Source organism: Pezoporus flaviventris, unplaced genomic scaffold, assembly GCF_033815535.1.
Source record: "Pezoporus flaviventris isolate CSIRO_AGI_PZ_B2104156 unplaced genomic scaffold, CSIRO_AGI_Pfla_v1 ptg000064l, whole genome shotgun sequence".
NCBI classification, from domain to species: domain Eukaryota; kingdom Metazoa; phylum Chordata; class Aves; order Psittaciformes; family Psittacidae; genus Pezoporus; species Pezoporus flaviventris.
The window spans coordinates 4,078,247-4,093,435 of NW_026892612.1; the positions used below are offsets into that span (position 1 = coordinate 4,078,247).

The following is a 15,189-nucleotide window of genomic DNA, read 5'->3' on the forward strand; positions in this document are numbered from 1 at the left end:
ACATATATGATTGGCAGAATTTCAAAGTCCTAAAAAGCACAAGAATATCAGTGATAATTTTACAGAATAAAATCACAGGGCTGCAGAATTATTTCTAACAGGGACAGGTGCTTGCAGCACTTTGAGCTGTGATTATCCCACTAAATTTGTAATTTAGTTTTTAAACTACTTGTACTGTTGGAGATTTTATTTTAATACTGTTTTTGGTTTGTTTTTTTTTTTTTTTTCAAGTAACACAGTTTTACCCTTACTGTACGTTGTTATGTGATGTTAACTGAAATAATTCCTGTTTTAGTTCACATGGTCCTTATCTATTTTTTTTTCTGCTTCTTTGGTTTTGGGTGTTTTGGCCAAGCTGAAATAAGTCTTCCAATATGTATGGTATACTAAAAAGAATGCCATGATGTCCGGCATGCATCTGACAATAACAGAATTAAAATTCAAGTAGGAAATAATCCTGTACTTAAAAAGATAATATGGTGGTTACAGAATCAAGCTAAGGAAACCTTGTGGAACTGACATCTTTGTTAGCTCACCACAGTTGTCGTGTTCAGACTTCAGGAAAAATCTGCATACTTGCTAGTTTATAACCCAGCTAAAAGTCATCAATTTGCACAAGGAGGTTGGAACTAGATGATCTTTAAGTTCCCTTCTAACCATTCTAAGACTCTATAATCTTTTACTCTTTCTTTACTGTCTAGGACAATGAGACTCTCAGCTTGGAAGTATGGTCTAGGCATTAGTGTGTTATGAATAACAGCAGAGACAACAAAGCCTTTTGAAATGTCCCTCTCACTGCTACAAGAATTGGAGCCCACATAACAATTTTGCTAGATAGGTAGACCAGAAAGTGATACCAGCTAGTAAGCAAGCTGCTCATGTCAGGAGAAGCTGCTAGAATTAGAATTCTTGTCCTAGTGGAGTAATGAGACTTCAGAACAGAGTACTCTTGTCCCTGCATTGTCAGTCTGGAAAAAGTAGATGATGTAAGTTGAACTTGAAAAATGCATAGTCTTGAGACAAAAGAGTATGGAGCCAAGAGCTTTGGATCAGTCCCTGTACGCATGGTATATATGGTAAGAAACAAAGCATTCTAAGCTGTTAGGTTCTATAACTAAAGTATATTTTCTAGACATACACAATTTCATCCTGACAGACTCTCTTCAAGCACTGCCAAGGAATCTGAACACTGCACAGGAAAGGTAAACACCCTTTTGTAGAAAGACCTCCCAAACTAATTCTAAAAAAATTAAATTATTGTCATTTTTATGTGGTTAAACCATATGAAAGTGGTACAAAATAGCTTTTCTTATTTCTAAAATAAACATTCAAGAGTGTGGAAAAAGATTTGCCTGGAAGTGTCTTACTTAACATCTGACACCTGCCTGCATAGAGACATTCATCAGCGCACAAGGGCTGGGTGGCAGCTGTGTATGCACACACAACAGAATGAGTAAAACACATGCTATATCAATAGTGGCTTTCTCTTGTCCTCTGTCAACCTGTCTTTCACTGGACCCTCTAGACTAAGAAGTCTACTCAGTGCCCATACATCTCCTCCCTTCCTTTCTGTTTTTGATCTGGAGCTGTATTTGTGGGAAATTTTCCTATTTCACAGATGTAAAAGGATTTCTTGAGGCTTCTTAAGCAGATTTATCTTGGGTGAAGTAAGTATCCTCAGGACTTAAACACCATACAGACTGCAATCTTAAACACTGGACTACAGAGAGTTATTTTGGATAGCATACTTTGGTGCAGTGAGGCTATAGAATTGAGGTGAGGACTCCCAGGTCACTACCTGGCTTTATAATCAAACCGTTCCCAAAGAAAGGGGCATAATATGTAAGAAATTTTTATTCAGCTAATTTTTTATTCAGCTGTTACTCACAGTAAAATCATATTGATTCTTTGAAATGAAGCGTGAGAGTTAAGACCTTCTAGGTGTTTAAACATGGATCTGTGCCTCCAGGAAGTGATCTCCCTACTGCTATGGTTCAGTTGTTAGAGAGTTGTGTTAGAGGGAATATTATAACTATATGTTCAGGATACACACATCTCAGAGGAAAACTGATATTTTTAACTAAGCTTTGAAAAAAACAAAAAAAAAAGGCAAAGTACTTTTATATTAGTACTAGCAACAGAAAAATAATTCATGCTTAGCTGTTGTTCAATGCCAGCCTGAGAAAAGCTGTTCAGTATCACCAACATGACAAGGAAGCTAAACAGACAGGAAAGGTTTCAGGGGATTATTGTGCACAAGAGAGACTGAGGCGCTTTTCTTCAAAAAGCATCTTCCTTGCAAGTGAAGGGAATCATTAGAGAAATGCCTGAGCAGCCAACATATGCAAGCAGATCAAAGGCTCAATAAGAGTGCTCTGGGAGCTGGCAGGAGTGGCCTGCATTCAAGCTGTAGACTTGACAGTATCAGTTAATACTGCAGCTCATTATAGCTGAACATGGCAGGGAGCCAGTATTTCTATAACAGAGCCAAATAGGGGAAAACAGAGGAAGAACTCACAAGTCAGAGAAGAACAGAGGGCAAATGGAGTACGCAACATCTCTACAAATGGCAACTTTGGTTGCTGGAGTAACCTTCTGACATGTTTCAAGCAATACATATAGGGTGCTCTCCATGATGGACTGTCTCACAAGCCAGCATCTTTTCTTAGGCCACATGGAAAATGTTGAAAAACAGCTGTTCCCCAAGGAGAAATCATCAAGCTTACAGACACCATAACACAAAGAAAGAAAAAGCTCAACAGGTAAAAAAGATGTGCAATGAACTAATTAATTGTAATCTGAAATACCGTCTAAAATGAAGCATTTAAAAATGAGATAGTTGAAAATGCATATAGGTGACATTGAAAGAACACACAAGATGCCTGACTTCACAACCTGTAAGGTAACAATATTAATGAAAATTTGATTTTATCCCACAGAGTCACAAGACTCTCCTGAAATCTAAGGATGCCTTTGCTGAATGATCAGTGCAGGAAAGGAGCAAAGGAGGTATCACTGGAATGAATGGACAAAGAAAGCAAACTCATGAATGGAAGAGTGTTCAGATAACAGCAAGTGGGCTTAAGTAATTCTCCAGCAAGTTCAAGTTTTATGAGCAGTACTTCCACAAAACCAGCAGATAACATGATCTTCATCTGATCCAGCTGGCAGTATTACAGGGATAATATTTTCATTAGGATGAACTGTTCCTGAACTATTTCACCAGGGCAGAAGGTACAAATAGGCTGCCTCTCAAAATCAGACATACGAGGTTTCTCTCTACTTTTTTGCCAGGGAAAGAGGAGAACAATCAAAGTTCTGTGTATATATCTATATGGTACTTTAACTGAACTCAGGAAACTCCCAATGCCTGCTTGTGTTTGAGTTTCCTTCAATGCCCTTCTTGCAACATACTGTTAGTAAGACAGTGAAAGTTCCAAGGGTATATCCAGATCAAATATTTCCTTTTTATTTTCCCCTTTGAGATCTTGAAACTGTGACTGATAAACTATTTAGTAATAAATTCACTTTTTTTTGCAATAAAAGATGCTTTTCCTCAAATTGACATGCCAATAAAAAAAGAAGTCATTCTCTGCAGAAGGACTCACTAAGTGCCTGCCATGACTTTCAGCTCATACTCATCAGAAACCAAGACACAAAAAACCTGTGGTAGGGCATGGTAAGATTATTTCAATACAAGAGTGTTCTAACTTGGGAAAACGGAAGATCTGTGTAGAGGAAAAATCATATGGGTATATAGGATTCTGAATCAAAAGTGTGATCTACCATTCTTTGAAGTAAGAAAAAAATAGAAGTTATTAAAATAAATGTTTACAATTGCACTTTAATATTTTATGAGCATACTAGTCTGAATGGAATACAAATTGAAATGGAGGAAGATGTTTATGAGTGAAATCTAGTGAAGGAACAATCATATGTAAAAAGCAATACAGCTGGGTAAGAAGTCTGAAATTTTGATCTAGAAGAGCTGGAGGAAGACTGTGAAGGACGACTCTACAGCTGCTTCATTGACCCTGGAAACTTGCAAGCTATTTTGTTTCACATTTAGATATGACACACATGGCTGAATAGGACAACTACCTATGGAGTCCTCTTGGTGGCTTCACTGTAAGAGATGTTGAGAAATACTGAGGAGCATCAGTTACTGCACTAGCACAGGTGATGCATCCAGTGAGAAAGGGGAAAGGTGGCTACATCCTGGATGATCTGCTAGCAATTAGAGAGGGTACAAAGGGGGAGATTATATTATAAGAAAGGAAAGATAAAGACAAATGGGTTTAGGTCACAGATTAATTACTTTTAAGTCCAGGGTGATGTTACAGTAATGCAGGGTAAGCATGCAGATAACGCAGGTACAGCATAACAGAGCTGCCTAGGGATAGCAGCTTGTTTAGACATCTGTACAGTCCCATATTTAGAAAAGTAAACCTGGGCAGCAAACGGGATTATGTTTCTTTCACTAAGCCCGTGACATCTGCTTAAGCCGGTTTTCAACGTAAAGACTTCAAATAAGGGTGAAACTACCCTGTCTGACAGCATACAGCATATTCCTTCCAATGTCTGATTCTCCAGCTCACTCCAGCACTGGTTCAAGATCCCAGGAGGCTCTGTGGGCTACATTTTAAGAGGCTGTAAAACACATTATCAATGCACTTCAGTTCAAATCAGACTTAAATACCTCTCATTGAAAAAACTAAAATAAAATTCATGAATCTGTGAGGGATTAAAAATCTTTCTGTGGCTCAAAGAGATAGTTACACCACCATTGCCTCATTAATGCTAATTCTAACTTACACCTCTGAGTAAAGGTGTAACAACAAAACAAGAACAGCTATCTCCTGCCTGTAAGTCTATACTGCAGTATCTGTAGACATAATGACTTGCAAATCTTCTAACCTTTTTCATGAACTAGACAGAGATGCTCTAATATTTCACTTGAGCAATGCGTGACACGTATGCATTGGCAACCTTCCAGACACAGAAGTCATCTTTAACAGATTAGAGAAAGCTCTGGCCTTCCACACATTGAATTCATTTCAGATTGTCACTGGGAGCATATCTTACACTACGTCTGACCTATCACATCCCCAAAAGCACCAAAAAAAATCTAATTTTTTTTTCTCCTTTATAGTTTGAATTCATCTGGGAAATTAAATAGAACAAAAGAGATGGACAATGCTGAATTCACTAAATAAACATTAAAATAATAACAAGTAATTTATTACAAACTCAAACAGATGCAGGGAAGAGGAAAAAAAAAGAAGAAAAGGAACACAAAAAGAAGGGTCTGGATTCCAGCCTAACTCAAGCTATCTTGACCCTTCAGTTAGGACCACTCAGATAGCTTCCTGTCTTTTCTTACCAACAACAGCGATTTGAAGGAGTAACAGGAGAGTGCTGGGGTGAAATTGTGTGCTATTCTTAGAACTGCCTGCTTTTTCTTCACTGTGGTGATGGCTTTTTTGTTTGCTTTTTTTTTTGGTTTGTTTTGGTTTGTTTTGGTTGGTTATTTTTTGTTTTTTTTTTTGGGGTGTGTGGGTTTGTTTTGTTTCATAGCATTCAGCTATTCTTTGTTGTACAGGAATAAAGTTCAGTCTTGAAAATATGCAAGAACAAAGCTGTAGAAATTGCCTGGAATTTCCTCCATTTTCAGCCATCTGGCTTTCATTGCTCTGCTTCTCCTCTACTCCTTCATACATGTTTACCAAGTCTTTTCAACATGCATAGACCAAGCTATTGAGAAGTTATAATTAATGACACAGTTACAACATTCTCTTTCACCCCTTTGGTAGAGTCTGTTGGCTCACCACCAGGTGCTCATGCTGTTGCTGTTACAAACAACAGCAATTATATCTGATTAAACGATGACTGCCTCTGTATTTGGGTTGTGGAGGCTGAGAAAAAGACATTTCGGAGGGGAGTAATTTTGTTGTTTACAAAAGTAAAGCCAACATTGAAACAGTTCTGCTTGGTTTTTTTTTTTTTTCCCCCGGTTGTTTCTGGAGCAATTTAGAATACAAACATAACAGTTAGCAAAACTGAGTGATCTGCCATTCCTTTTTTTGAACTTAGACAGACATTTCTAGACATCGAACAGCTTTTCTGCATTACCCTTGGGAAGACTGTGATTTGCTCAAGTACTGCTATGTAATCCTGGAAGTGATATTACTTGATTGACACAAATTAAGTAACTGAATGACTGAATCAAAATGTTTATAGTTTTCATTCCTCTTTTTTTTTTCCGGAGAAAGCATGCTGGGTCAAAACTTCAAAACACGCTTTATCCTTTTTATAGAAATATCAAACAAGGGCATTCCAAGTTAATGACACAAAATTTTACTCCATACCTACTGTGCTGAAAATCAGTTATTAGCTCCCAGCTTAGCAATCAGCTCAACAATGTTTCACTATTTCTTAGTTTAGCACAAAATGGAAATTTCTGCAATACTGTTTTTCAGCACGAAAGGGAATGGACTCTTTTTCTGCTATTGTTCTTGAAGCAATAAGCAAAAAACTCTCAACAAAGTGTGAAACCACAGGAAACTCAGTTTCTTGGTATTTGGATATGAATGAAATCTTCCAATTTTTGTGTACAACTCTTCTTGGCTCTTCTTCTTTCTTCTGTAAGAACTTTAAGGATGAGATTTTGCTTACTCCATACAGCTGCAAATATTTGAAGACAAATTGTCTTTCTTCAATGGGCTCAGGATAGTAATGCACTAAGATATTAAGCCAGAATTTCAATGGAAATTATAAAGCTCTCTCAGCTGCTATATAAGCACAATCGCCTTGCAGTGTTTTCATAAATCTGAAGCATTGCCAGTCTACTCTAGCTTTTACTGTATTTTCTTCCAGCAGAGACCAGACCAATCCAGAATTGAAGAGGACGATAATATCAGAGACGAATTTCAAGATGAAGCACTAAGTGAATAATGACGTCTTCTAGCCTATCTAAATTTATTTTCAGTAAGCAATAAAAAGAGCAGCAACAGTGAAAATCCCTTTAGCAAGTGCCTCAAATGAATGATGAAATAAAACCAGAATGAAATAACTCTTCACTGACTACTTCAAGAGTATATGTCTTGAGGTGTATGCCTTCTGATCCTCCAGAAAGGCTGACTAGATTATTGGCTCAATGTGTTTGTTTATCTGTATTAAACCAGCTTAATTGTTTACCAGGAAAAGCTTACACAACTAACCCTTCGAGATGTGGTGGAGAAGACCACATGTAACCAACAGCGGCTGCAGCAGAAGCAACATTAAGCTTGGAAAGAACTATTTTTCACTATTCTTCCTCTTAATCTAAATGAAATCTTGAATTTAAATTCTAGGCATATACATTAAATTCTAACCAGGCTGGGCTGTTTGTGTTCAAGAAACATCACAGGAATAATTTCTCTAAATACACTAGGAAGAAATTCTCATGCTTTTGGGCAAGACTTTTCAGCTTTCTCTTCATGCTGTGGAGAACATTCTCATGTCTACTGTGACATTCATCACTGCCTCAGTTGCCTTTTCAGCAGACTGCCTCGTCTACCCACCACAACTGTATGCTCCAACAGTAACTTACACATCAAGGACATTTTAGGAAAGTGTTTTTTTATTTTTAGCTTCTGTTAATGCACTTTAGCAGATGGAAAACAGAGAGAAGAGCCAACAATATGAGACCAGCCAGCTCTCTCTATAAGCCACCAGTGAAAGCTCTGGGATGTATCAATGGTTCACAGATCGCATTTTGGAAACTTCTGTAACAAGGATCTAAGTTCACAGCTATGGTGTATTACAAGTTTTGGACTTGTCAGTCAATAGCAATGCCTTCATCAGCATTCATAACAACAGGATTTTAGCTTAATTTCCATTGGATTCCTGGATCAAAGTTTCTTGAATTAGAATCCCAAAGCACCTTATGATTAAAACAGATAGAAAACCATAAAGCTCTTTCTTTCCCCCCCACTCCGTATTGTCTTTGGAAGCCCTAAGAGTGTTATACTTAATGATTATAAAGCAATACTCTTCATACAATAAATACTGTCAGTTTAATTGTATTTAATTCAGTGGCATTAGCAGATGTAGCACTTCGGAAGCTTGCAGGAAATAAGGAAGTTTTCATGTCAAAGCCTGCCTGGGAGACACAACAACTTTCCTTCTTGCCTCTCTTTCACTTAGCCAAGCTGCCCACTGTCTGCAGCCTTGAGTTTTAGGCGTCCTTGTTCTGAAGAGAAGAACCATTTTGCAGAACACGTGCCGTTCTTCATTCTGTGCCACTTAAATCTCTGCAGACAGGCAATTTCCTTCAAACTGAGGGTGCTGGAGGAAGAGGAGATGTATATACAGGGGAGGGAGCAGTATCTCCTTTTCTCACCTGCAGCCCTAGAGTTGTCTCCCACCACACCTTCATCCCCTTTCACCTCTGCTTCAACAGCTTGAGTCTCACCTACAACACGATTATCTTGTAATCCATTGAGTGAACTACATGCCCAAAGTTGTATTAAACTAGCTCCACCCTGGTAGCGAGGTTACCACAGTGGTATGGTAACTAATTCAAAAAGTATTCACCCAGTTTCTCAGACTACTTTTGTAACACAACTCACATAAATACTGGCCTACATGGGTGTGCCTTATTTTTTCTTAACCAGCAAATATCTATTTTCCATGTCAGAATCAAAGGGTGATCAATCTCCCACCATGCACTCTCAGATCCAGTGATGTTGCTACATATCAGTCACAGCAAGATGCTCACCTATGACATTCTTTTCAAGCATTAATATAATATTTGTGTGTTATTGCCAGCACTACATACAATTTAAGAAAATCAGGGTTGCAATATCTTTGTAAGCAATTCTTGTGATACTTTGGTGAAACGTGTCAGCCTATTTGGCTCTGCTTGACACAGACCCAAAATCTTGATCATTCAATCAAACCATTAATTCTCACTATCATTCACTATCATTCTTGGATGCTGAATGTGTTTGATGCCATACTTGATTTCTACTGTGAACCTTCTCTGTGTACCCAAAATCTACTAATGCTCATAATGATACAACTTTGCATAGCCTGCTGTCATTTAATGCATAAATACACCTATCAATATATACTTTAATGAATATATACCACCTGGGCAGTGCTGAGTGTTTTAAATAACCCAATTATAAATCAATGAATTTAAAATGTGCTGCACTAACAGGAGAGAGTAAAGGCACCTGTGTACGGATGGGAATAAAGACCATATGTATACAGTATAACCTGAAGTCTTGACAGGCCCAGGTCTATTTAAATAAACCATAGGAACCTCATGACAGCTATTTTCTGTCATAGAGAGTACAGATATAAATCTCTGGAGGCAAAGATCTGCTATTTTTAGGGTCAGGATTTTGAAAGCTGCCTAAGGTCAGGAAGGAAAAGGTTCTGGAAAATCTTGTGAGAGGGGAGGTTGAAGAAGTCTCCTTAAACTTGACAAGTCTATTCATAAACTGTCTGACTGCAGAACCTGAATAGCCAAGTGATCTGAAGTTTGCACTTTGGTTTTATCATCAATTTGCACAATGGCAGAGGTGTGGAGAGGCTGTAAGCCCCTGCAGTCTGACAAAAAGCATGTGAGAGTCAGTCTGTGACTCCAGAACGAAAAACCTTTGAGTCTGGGGTCACAACTTATTTAAAATTCCTTTCCTCATACTGCTAGTGTCGTTTGAATGGCTTTAGGCAACATACTGGACACAGATCTGCTGAGCTCAGACAACTGAGTCTGTGGTACTGCAACCTGGGGAGCCATCTCAGGCTCTCATCCGAGCATTTTACTCCAGGAATCATTTCAAGAATGCCCAGATCCAATATCCAGATCCAAGCATCCCTGGCACCAATGTCGCAGATTCATGGGGAGCTTGAAGATCAGCTTCTCAGCTTCAGCAGTGATCACCTGTCTTTATGTCTGGAAAAAACATGTATGCCCAAGGTATAAGAAGCCTACCTTGGGGGGCAGGGGTTCAGGCTACAGGCTTTCAGCAGCTGGGGAGGACGACGGCTGGTTATACACAGCGTCTCATCCGCAGTCTCCCTGGTTTGTTTGTTCAGGCAGGTCACCACTGCCTCCTGGACACCTGCACACAAAAACACATAGTCACAGCCAGCTCTATGTACCTGGAGAGGCAGCCACAGGCAGGAATGGGCCAGTGGCGCTGCACTGGGGCTGTGGCATGCAGGGAAGCACAGCCTTACACCCAGCGCTGCCAGCTCATGGTCTGCAGCCCTGCTGCAGGGAGGGAGGAAGCTGCTTCCCACATGTCAGTGAAGTGTTTGCTGTGCCCATCTAAGTGCTCTGCCTGGTGGTCTTTTAGGAGTATGGTATGAATGCCTACCAAAGGGGGATGTTTCACGGCACAGTGTACCTGACTGAGTGTGAAAAATTGCATCTCCTTTTCTCCCTTCTAATCTCTAACTCTTGCAATTGTCACACATTGCTTACTGCACTTTTTTGTATCCTGTTCCTCAGACAGCTGGGATATCACCTGATCAAAACATCATATGAGACTCTGGGCTTTTACTTATCCCTGCTGTCAGTCTCACCAGGTGTCTCAATTGCAGCGAAAAGTCCCTAGGTTCATTCACGCAAAATTGCCCAGTGTTTTCCAGTGACTCATCCTCTCACTATGAATGACACTGTGACAGATAAACAGCAGTGAGGCTGATTATTTGTCTGTCACACAGGCTAAAGCATGAAGATGGCTTTGACTTTGGCATGCTGTATTTTAAAGCAACAGAATGATTGCAAAAGTAAAGTCAGACAAGGTCAGGCAAGTCAGCTGCTTTGTTACCCTTCTGCATCCATAGACCTGCAACTAAACTGAAGACACAAACCTGTAAGGTATTAAATTCAGCATCTTCTCCATTTCTCTCACACTGATGGATTAGCAAATGCACATAGATATGATCTTAAAATTTTTTATCTTTTAAAGGTACTTGTAGAACCCATAATCTTGCCTGACAGTATGGGTATTGAAGAAAAAGGCTACCGCCTGAATTTAACCAGTGTGTGGCTGCTGGACTGTGTATTGACAGAAGTTTCTGGCTTTAGCACATTGAGCCAGTGGCTTGCTCCAGAAGAAAAAAGTGTGCTCCTAATCCCTTTCTTCAGCTTTTTGTTGAATCTTGCATTGAGCATGTCACAGCATGCTGATAACAACTGTATCTCTGGTTTTGACAGGTCAATGCATCAAACAGTTACAAGCTTTAAATGAAGGATGGATCCATGAATATTTAGAGAACATAAAAATTTCAATTATCCTTCAGAAGTCTCACAATACAAAGATACTTTAAAAAGTGCACGATCTTCAGGAAGTTTATTTGCCAAGTTAACTGAATTCTAAACAGTATTTACTGCACAGTGTTAACAGAACAAAAAGCTGACTGCTTTAGAATTGCTTTCCCTGAAAAAAACAAATCAGGTCTAGATAGGAAATCACAGAATAAAAGGCTGTAAGGGTGAGATACGGATAAAGGCAGTTTAAGTTCACTTTCAAAATGCCATCGAGATTTTATGTTTTTATATCTATCAGAATAGAATATATGCTACATGATGTTCGATGACAGCTCTGAGAAATGCAGTCACTAACTGCAGACTGAAATGACTAATTCCTTCTGGTTGCTACTTCTGGAAGGTGAAAGGTTACTTCTGCTTCTATCCAGTGTCTTCTCTTGAGACTCCAAACCCAATAAAATTAGTCTGAACAGTCTTGCACCTATGGCTACAAAAGTATCTGATTTAGCATCTGCTAATCTGGAAATTTTGGAGTTGACATCACACAGAAAGAAATCTTGGCTAATAATTTTGCTAGCAATTGAAAGAGATTAAATTTACGAAGCAAAACCTCCCTGTCATAACACCTCTGTGAGTTATATTTGAAAAATACACAGTCAGTATATTCAAAGAAATTACTTAATTTCAGGATGATATTTGCAGAAGGTATTCAGGTTTCAGTATTCACAAAGTGTAACAAACGGTTACTCCTCACTAGTAGCCTCCATGTATGACAAATATTCCTGTTGTAAAGTCACTGTTCATCACCACTTACACTATACTAGTGCCGTATTTTTTATGTATGAAACAAAACAATAGTGGCAGTGATCTGACAATCCTCTTTGACCTGCTCTAAACACAGACTGCTGTCATCAAGCTAAGAGGAATAGAAAATCTTTGTATGATTTTCTACTATATGTGGTTTTTAAGTTTGTAACTGATTGTAACTGGTGAATCTGTACAGATCACACTACTAGACATTCCTAAAGTGCTAAGTGGTTTCCAGTTCTACAGTATCTATTCTATATTTACCTATAGTAATCCTTTTCTTAAAAAGCCTACAACTGTAATGTAAAAAGCTGGAGAAGTCCAGGTTCAATTTAAAAAATACTGCATTGTTTATATTTCTCAGAATTAGCTAAACAAAGTGATGGGACAAAAAGGGATACCTGAGAACTGTGCATTAATAGTCTACAACATGTGGAACCTGAGACCTTGATTAACTTTGAGAAACTCCAAGTGCCAAGGCTGCTAGTTTCAGACAATCACACCATTAGTGCGTTTTTACCATGTGTTTTCTTTTCCCCTGGGATCAGAGCTAATGGCACTTAGGAGTTAGGGAACCAGCTGAGCCCTCAGAATATCAATAATTTAATGCATCTGCTATGAGAGGAAAATTTGTTTCCACATGTTTACACTTGCACAGTAGAAATCAATCGATAAAACTTGAAATGACAAATGACTCTTAGCCTGTATCACCAGACCACTTTAACATTCAGCTTTTTTGCTTGAATGCATGAGTACCTTTTAAGTAATAAGCTTATGAAAAGAAACAGAAATATGTAATACATTGATCACTTGGTGGCAGCCTGAGCATAGACACTGAAAGTCCTGGGATAAAATATGCTGTGTACATGCTGGGTTTTTTTTCCACAGTTTTCATCCACAGTTTTCCAAATATGGTTGTACTCAATGATTTTATGGTTGGACTTGATGATTCTACAGGTCTTTTCCAACTTAAATGATCCTATGAATGTAAACAGCATATCAAAGCAGCATGTCCATGGGCGTTAACTGCAAAGCACACGCTTGAAGACAGAAATCGAATCCAGCACAGAAATTTTTCACACTTACCTCCTCCACAGGACTCTGAACACTCTGTAAAGCCCTCATACTCCCAATCATAGAGCTCATCAAACTCCTGCAAGCTGCCATACAGCAGCTCGGATTCCTCTGGGGTATATTCGGTGGCCTCTCCATTGCAGGGACCACTGTAACAGGCTCTCTGAGACACAGGCTTGGGACCCTCACACTCATCGATAGGTAAGTCAGCCACAGACTGAGAGAAAGAGAGGAGCACTTGACATTTCACAAGCCGCACTTGGCTGCCCACTCCACAGGTGACACTACAGGTGGACCAAGCCTCAGGAATAAACCTGTGGGAGGAAGAGAGCAAGGCAAGTTATGTCCAGAAATAGCCAGGCAAGCAAAAGCAGTATATTCCTGTCCAGGTCAAATTCTGTTCAATGAGAAATAAATGTTTCACCTCATCATAGGGCTATTAAATTATACACATAAAAGCCATACTGTTGAACAGTGGAAACATTCTCAAGTATCCATGTGGAGTGTCTCTTTAAATCCAGGAAGAAAGGTGCATGCTTAGGGCACCTGCCATGATCCTAGAAGGTCTCAGTGCAAGGCATCCTGCAATCTCCCAATGTGCATCATGATTTGACTAGCTACTTTTTGCCAGTATTCAACATAGACCATCTTTGCCTTAGTTAATATTACAGTTATATCACTAGTAAGTATTGAGCATGCTGCTGTTACTAGCTAATGCAATATTATAGGGAAGATAATCTCAGTCATTGTTCCTGTATTGCAATAACCATTTAAACCTTAATTTGAAGTCATAACAAAGAAAAAAACCAGCATTTCTTTAGCTGACTTTTTTTTTCTTTTTTTTTCTTTTTTTTCTTTTTTTTTTTTTCCTCCCCCCTAGGACATCTTATTTTTCAATAAAAAAGACAGTGTTCCATTTCTATTCTGGATTTCTCCGGCTATTACTCTTTTCTCAGTGGTTAGGAACTCTTACATGCTCCAAAGTTTTGCCTCTGAAAGTCCATGCATACTTCAATTAAAGCACTGTACAGTAATCATTACAATATGCAACCCACCTACATACCCACCACCATGTGTGTGCACCAGGACCCCAAACTGGAACAGCATAGTCTCCTAGAGCAGAGAGCATGCATCACTCTACCCACTTTTTGTGGGTGTTAGTAACATCTTGCTATAAACCTGATACACACCACTATAGCACCATAAACAGGAAGTAATAGAAAGAGATGGACTGCATATACTATTGGAACATTTCAAAATGTTTATAATGCCACTACAAAGACTGCAAAAATCCTTTCTGGAGCAAAGCCCTTGAGACACTAATGATACAAAGTAACGCCATTTCCCCATTCTGTGACAATTTACCTGAAAAGATTGGTCAAAGATGATACCCTTCATTTTGAAAGGATTATACTCTTTAATAGTATAGGTGGGCTATTCATCTTGTTTCTCTAAGGACGCGCAACTGCTACAATACTATTTTGAAGTGGGAAATCTCTTGTTACAGACTAAGCAGTCTATATCAGCCGCTGTGACTTAAATATTTTGATTACTTTAAATGTATAGCTTCTTGAATTGACAAACTTAAGAGGTAGAAAAAAAGCACTGGTCTTCATCAGAAGCTGTCTTACATTTTTTTAACATTATGAATTGTTTTGTATCTGTGCTTTGCTGCAGAGCTGCCATATTCCAAACCAAGAGAGGTGATACTTTGCCAGGTATTAAAATTGCTTATTTAGAAATCCAGAAATACTTTGTATACTCAGAATATTTACACATGATGTATATCACATATACAAACATAGGAACAAAAGAAAGAAGAAAGAAAAGGGAAGTAGGAACATTATTAAGGCAGACTGTACCCTTTTTGAAATGAGGCTTGATCCATAAATGCCATATATTATTTTACCCTAGTCAGCAACTAGTCATAATGAAAACACTGCAATACCTTCAGGAAATTATGTTTTATTCAGATTTCTAGGCCTAGTTTCTATATTTTAAGTGATAAATTGGAAAATGTATTTTAATTCTAATAT

At 38.6% G+C, this 15,189-nt stretch overlaps 1 protein-coding gene across 3 annotated transcripts in view; it reads right to left on the reverse strand.

The window, feature by feature from the left end:
- Positions 1-15,189, reverse strand: part of ADAMTSL1 (ADAMTS like 1) — a 405,845-nt gene that overhangs the window by 56,678 nt on the left and 333,978 nt on the right. For all 3 annotated transcript variants that reach the window (XM_061470878.1, XM_061470875.1, XM_061470877.1), the window contains 2 exons: positions 13,166-13,467; positions 9,986-10,115 (listed from right to left, as the gene is read on the reverse strand). In XM_061470878.1, the coding sequence (XP_061326862.1) occupies positions 9,986-10,115; positions 13,166-13,467 (432 nt within the window). The remainder of the gene's footprint in view (positions 1-9,985; positions 10,116-13,165; positions 13,468-15,189) is intronic.